General features: G+C 50.5%; 1 protein-coding gene across 1 annotated transcript in view; it reads left to right on the top strand.

The window, feature by feature from the left end:
* The first annotated feature begins 3,303 nt into the window (after positions 1-3,303).
* Positions 3,304-6,854, top strand: part of CDK19 (cyclin dependent kinase 19) — a 136,208-nt gene continuing 132,657 nt past the window's right edge. Inside the window, exon 1 of the mRNA XM_075087448.1 lies at positions 3,304-3,957. Within this exon, the coding sequence (XP_074943549.1) occupies positions 3,830-3,957 (128 nt within the window). The 5' untranslated portion in view covers positions 3,304-3,829. The remainder of the gene's footprint in view (positions 3,958-6,854) is intronic.

Raw genomic sequence — 6,854 nt, 5'->3', positions numbered from 1 at the left:
TTCGTGTCTTATCTGTCTTGGAGATCTGCTTAGGGAACTGATGAGAATATTAAATTCCTGAACTTTCAGTCTTGCTTCAAACACGTTTCCTTTCCAACAGTCTAGGCACTATTTAACAACAGCAACTTGAGATTTGGAAGAAATGGTGGTTCTAACAAGCAACAACCCTGCATCTTCAGCTAGGCTGGCAGGCTGAAAGAAATAATACTTGTAATCTGCAAGGCTGTCATTTTCTATTTTCTTTGGTGGGGCTACTCAGACTTTTTGCATCAGCACAATTAATGAATGATAGGCCATTACATATTAAACATGTTACAGTCATATCTCTTCTGACTAGACGTGAATAATACAATTAATAAAACATTTTTTAAAAATGTGAATGCTATTAAATATGTATTACCAGTATCACAACCATTCTACTAACATGGAAGAGCAATGGAAATGTCACAGTACTGTTCCGCCTCTTTCTCTCGGCCCATTTGCTGCCACTCAGAGATTCATCTCTGCTCTGTAAATGGCTGCCCACCACTGTTCTTCCTCTGGGAACCACCTGGAGAGGAGATGCCATGCAGCTGTTCTCCTGCAGGCCTGACTGTGTGTGCCCACATAAACAATTCTCTCCATCTTTGTGAACTTGAAGTGGAATCCTGTCGTGTGCTCCAACCTCAAGAAGAGATGAATGTGCCCATTTCCATCTTTTAACCATGAATCGATAAAACTTTTGCTTCAAATGAGAAGATAGCCTCATTCTTACCAGCCTCTGAGCTGGCCTACGCTTGGAGCTGCTTACTTGATTCTATGCTTTTAATGGCTTTTACGTGGCCAACGTAAGGATTCAGAAACAAGAAGCAGGGCTGTGGCATGAGGGAAGGAACTGGGGCACAGATAACATTCTGCATTTTCCATAACCACCTTTGTACCAGTCCAGCTTCTACTGGGGGGGCTTACGAGGGGGATGAGAAGAGCATGGCTTGTTTAGTCCTGCAAAATAAAGGCTGCATGGGGATGAGATTGCTGTCTATAAATACTTTTGGCAGGGGATACACACAGGATACTGGGAAAGGCTACTTCAGGACAGTATTTGTACAGGAGGAAAAGATGGATGTGAAATGGTCACAGGGAAATATAGGTTTGAAATTTTAAGAAGGCTTCCAGCTGTTAGAGAGGTTTCTCTCAGACATCCTCCCAGTAGCAGCGGCAAGGCCAAAACATTCACTGGCAAAGCATGATCAGTTTCTGGAAGAAAGAATAAAATGGCTGTTTGCAACACTAGGGAGCTGGGTACAGTATAGGGCAGAGAAGAATTAAGCTGCTTCAGCTTACAAATGCCAGCGTAGCTGAGCTTCCATAACAGAGGGTGCTGTTAGCCCTCTCTCACCGGGGCTGCAGACATACAATGAATTATATTTATAGACAGCCTTGTCATTACATGGTGGAGTTGAAAGAGTAGAAGACAAAAGCCATTGTGATGAGAATGGGCAATAACAGCTATTTTTTTAGTCAGTGAGGGCAACAGGAACTACTTATAGAGTTTATTATTATCAACAGCAAGGCAGTCCTTATTCCTAGTGAGTTTGAGATTGGATGAATACATCTGGGTAGCATAACATTCTCAGCTACATGCTTGTCTTTTTAAGTCTGTCTCTTTTTCTTCTCAGCGTTGGCTTTGACTACTAAGTGACTAAAGAAGTGGACGCTTTGCAAAATTTAAATGATTAGCTCTAATTTTAGCAAATGTCTCTAATACTGACACTGAAAGATCAACGGTCCTTTCTCTCCTGTGCTCAGGGAATTTGCCAGCTCATGATGGGGCCCTGTTCAGAAAGATCCATGCCTGCAACTGCAGAGAAAAGCACTTGTAGTTCTCTGGAAAATAGTACTTTGGTAAAGGAGTGATGAAGTTTTCTGAGAATTTCGGTTGTTGGCTACCTGGCACAAGTGTAACTCTGAATCATCTATTGCCTTCTGGAAGAAATAACAACTTCAAAATGGCTATGTTCCTCCTGCCATTGCTTGAGAAACAAACTTCTGCTTAGGACCTCATGACTTAGCTATGCACTCGTAATCATATACAGTACCTATCCTATGGTGCAGTTGACCCCTCCCTTTGCTTTGTCAGCAACGACAGCTTCTCATCAGCTCACCTATCCCTCCCATCCAGTCTGTGTTAGGCAGTGCAAAAACTTTCCATTTAGGTAACCAATGCTGGCTGGGCAGGTGAGGAACTGAGATGGTTCCCCTGTATGGACAGCCACTGTTTTTACTCTTCCCTTCTCTCATTTCATTCTGTTTCATTTACTTGTTGCCGACAGTTATAAAGTTAGGTTAAGGACACAAGGCAGGGATTATTACTTGCTTGCATGACAGGATACAACCTTTACATTTGCTTAGCTCTGTGTGGTGCTTCCATAATGCAAGTATGTTTGCAGAGAGTGACGTTTTTCACAAAGAAATCCCTGGATAAGAGACTGAGATATCATTTTAAAAGGTCTAAATATTTCTATGATCTCAAAATACTCAGCATGAAATCTGAACCTGAAAGTAGCATCATGTTTGGCCAGAAGTCCCTATCCTTTATTGAATCTGAGAGCCTCGGAGATAAGCCCAGGTTAGCGTTTGAACACAAACGCTGTCATCTGCCCTTGCGGTTCTTAGTATGAAAAATGAGCTTATTTAGCAGCGTCTGGCTATATCGAGGCACTTTCTGAGAATCCGTGCCTCTGTCACAGAGCCGCAGCATCAGGGAACCCCCACCTCCTCCACCTCCTCACCCCGCCGCCTGCTCCCGCTCGGCCTCCGACCGGCGCGGGCCCGCAGCGCTGCCCCGCCGGACCGGGACACCCGGCACCGGCACCGGGACGAGGCCTCTGCCCCGCTAACGAGCCGTTTGATTTGGGCGGGCCAGGGCCCGAGCGCGCGGCCCAACGGCAACTCCTGCGCACCGCTCGTCACTGGGCCGAGTGGCGGCAACCGCCTTCAGAGCAGGGGCTCTTCCCCAGCACCGCAACCCCACCAGGCTCGGGCCGCTGCCTCAAAACAGCCCCCGCTCCGAGCCGAGTCGGTCCCAGCGCAGCCCGCGCCCTCTCCGCCATCGGGTGGGGCGGCGGCCACCCCGTACCCCCCCAACCCCGCCCACCGCAGCCGCCCGGGGCCAGCGGCGGGGACCCGCGGCCGCTCCACTGCTGGGCGGGGCGACACCGGCCAATGAGAGGGCGGCATCCAGCAGGGTGGGTGGGGCCGGGCCTTGAGTGGCACCTGGCGAGATAAACAAGTTGCGGCACTATTCGGCGCCCCATACTATCAGCCACTGCTAGGCCAGCCGGCGGCGGGCGGAGGTAGTGGCGAGGCGCCTGCTGTCCCGGCGAGAGGCACCGAGCCCAGCTGCGCTCGCCGCTCCCGCCTCTGCCCTGCAATGTGAAGAGTCAGCAAGTTCCCGGCGGCCGCTGAAACGCTCGGCGTCCCCGGGGGAGCGAAGTGCGCCGGCGCCGCGTGGCCGGGGCGGCGCGGGGCACGCCGGGAGTTGTAGTGCCGTCGCCGCCGCCTCCCGCCCGTGGCGCCGGGGCCGGTGCCCGCAGCCGCACTACGACTCCCGGCATCCCTCGCGCCGCGCCGCGAGGAGCCCCAGTTGAAGCGGGTAGCGGCGGAGCGCACCCCCTCCCCCCGCCAAAAAAGCCCCAAACCAAAACAAAAACAAACCGCCCCACCCCACCCGCCCGCCGCCCCCGCCGAGCCCCGGAAATGGCGGCGCCGGGAGGGGGCTTCGCCAGTCAGGGGTGCTGATCCGGCCGCCGCTGTCCCCTGCCCGTCCCTCCCCGCCCATGGGCGAGACATGGACTACGAGTTCAAGTCGAAGCTGGCGGCCGAGCGCGAGCGGGTGGAGGACCTGTTCGAATACGAGGGCTGCAAAGTGGGGAGAGGCACCTACGGGCACGTCTACAAGGCCCGCCGCAAGGACGGGTAAGGGCCGCGCCGCGCCGCCGGGCCGCGCCGCCAACGGCCGGTGGGACCCCCTGCCCGCCGCCGCCCTCCCCTCCCCTCTCGTCCCTGGCCGCCGTCGCAAAGTTTCCGTCAAGGCGCGGGGGCCGGAGCGCGGAGCCCGCCCGGGCAGCCCCCGCCCCGCGCTGGCAGCGGGCCGCGTTCTCCCGGCCCTGTGGCGGGGGCGGCCCTGCGGCGCGGCGCGGTGCGATGCGTGGGTGGCCGCGGGTGGGTGCCCGGCTGCCCACTGAGCCCCGGCGTCGCCTGAGGGGGAGGCCATCCCGCCCCGTGGGTGCGCCCCGCTGTCGCGGTGTCCCGGCGGCCGTGGGACGCGGCGGTGGCCGAGGCTCCGGTGGCGCGTCCCACTCTGCCCCCCCCCCCCCCCCGCGGGTGGGGGTGCGGTGTCAGCAGGCTGTGCCGTTGGGAATCGCCTATGGTTTTCATACCGGGTTTCACGTCATCGCTTTCATCTTTTGTGTGGTCGCGTTCGTGCTGTGACATTCTGCTCCGACAACTTGCAGGGGATTGGAAAACCGAGCAAGTTTGACGCGAAGACCGTCTGGCTACCGCCCGCCCCTCCCCCGGTACTCCCGTTCCGGCCGGTGCGCCCGGGAAACCCCCCGGGAGGCCCCCGGGAGCGCCTCGGTCCCCGGCGCCGGGTGCCCCGCTGAACGGGGGGCCGGGAGGCCCGTCCGGGGGGCTCCTTGCGGGCAGAGCTGGCAGCTTCGCTCAGTACCGACGTCGGCCCAGGTGTGTCTCCATCCGCCTCGCTTCCCATGCGAGAGCAGGGTACTTGTCCTGAAACACCCTGCTCTGGCTGGATCCAGAGAGGTCGCTTAGCCATTAAGCCCGTGGATGTTGGCTAAGGAAGGGCTTCCTTCTTTTCCCTGGGGAACAGACGGCTGGTGCTGTGGGATAGGTGTCCCCTGGGTGCCATTTTCACTGTACTGGGATTAAGAGAGCAATGGGGAATTAGGGTTGCTATTTGGGATTGCTTGGCTGGTGTGCCATTGTTGAAGAGGAGCAGTCCTGAGGAAGTCTCTCCTGCAGGTGCAGGTGCCGAATACAACCCTTTTCTTTCAGAAGAGCCATTAAGCGCTTTTTCACTGTGGAGTGTGAATACTGCACAACATGGACTGCGTTTATAGAAGTGTTCTAAGCAGCCTGTAAAGTTGATAAAACTTACTTGCAAATTGGAGGTGATACTTTCCTAACAGAAGGCCAAAGAGAGCCTTCCATTTCAGGCAACTGAAACTTTGAAAAAGAAAAGATTGAATATGGCAATTTTTAAAATAAAGATCTGGAAGTGGTTAATGGAACACTGCTGCTTTAGATTAATAGAGAAGTCCAGCGATTTTTCTGTAGGAGTAAATTGCATTCATGTGTGTCTTCAAAATTTAAACTCTGAGTCAAGAGGATGTAGTATTAAAGTGATTAATAACTGAAAGGTAGCACACTAATTCAGGTGGAGGATTAAATGCTGGGAAATAAGCTCTGATTCTGACTAGCTTGCTCTGCAACCTTAAGAATGCTAAAGCATAGCTAACTTGAAAAGGAAATGTTACAGCCTTTCTGGGTATTTCAGCTGCCACAGAGCTCTTCTAATATTTGTGGGCTTAGTAGTCATGTTTTCTTTTTTTTTTCCTTTAAGTTTTAATTTATTTATATTACATAAATATATATGAGATATGAGAGGAAGCAGTAGTAAAAACACCCAAAATGCTGGTTAAATATTTTTTGCTGTTCTTTGATACAGTAATCCTAAAATTGCTGCTTGTAAGAACAGAATAAAAGAGGCAGAGCTTTGAGTTTACTGTTTCATGAAAATGAAATTTAATGTCTGTTTCTAACTTATCTGTTTCATTTCCATCATTGACAATGGAAAGCCTTTGCAAGAATTACATTGATGCTACAAAGCACCATAAAGGACATGTCTTCAAAATCCCTGCAATAGTAATAGTAGTATGAAGGTAAATGGGTAGTAAAGCGAAAGTAAACATGATGAAAAGATAGTTAATGTGTCAGAGCTGGGAATAATCAAAGGGAGACCTTGAGTCATAAGAAAATTAACTGATAAAAGGAAGTGCAAAGTTTCAGTAGCCAGTCAGATAGATTGAAATGCAATATAATATGGCACAAATGCAACTGTACTATATACTCGGATGTTTTACTTCACAAAGCTTGGAAACAGGGTTATTCTCCCTTTTTTTGGTTTTCCTTTTTATGGGATTGGTGAGTTTGCTCTCAGTAGCTTTTGTGTAACTTTACGACCTTGGGTGGAAGTAAGATGTGAACAAGTTAGAAAAAATAGAAAAAAATTAGAAAACAACCTAAATCATTAAGATATGGCAAGTTCCTTGTGAAAATATCTAGCAAAAATATCTCTGTGGGGTGGAGGATATTTAGCATTTGTTCTTAACTTTAAGGAGTCCTTAATGATGGAGAGAAACTTTTTCCAGTCCTGGCAACAGAAACCCAGCAGTGATGCATATTTATAGTGTGCTGATCACTGGGGGATTTTGAGCCTCGTGTAAAGGAATTCTTCTTTGGCTGATCATAGAGACTGTTTCAGTATTTCAAATTTGCAAGGCATTCCAGTATAAAAGGAAAAAAGATTCTGGCTACTTGCTTCTTATAGTCAATTTACAGTCTTGGGAGGCTGAGGGCAGTAAGAACCATGTAACTCTGCAGAAATTCCACTGAGATCCTGTCACTTCATGTTTCAAAAACTTGGCATATAAACTTTATGAAATAGTAAAATGTGTTTATACGGAGCTTGGCAAGCTCTTCGATAAAATGATTGTAAAAAAAAGTGGTTGCATTGCTTAGATCTCTGTGAATGGCTTGGGCATAAAAGCGGTTTTTCAGCAAAGTAACAG

This window comes from Phalacrocorax aristotelis, chromosome 3 (assembly GCF_949628215.1).
Source record: "Phalacrocorax aristotelis chromosome 3, bGulAri2.1, whole genome shotgun sequence".
Lineage (NCBI taxonomy): Eukaryota > Metazoa > Chordata > Aves > Suliformes > Phalacrocoracidae > Phalacrocorax > Phalacrocorax aristotelis.
This window is presented reverse-complemented; position numbering and strand designations above follow the sequence as displayed.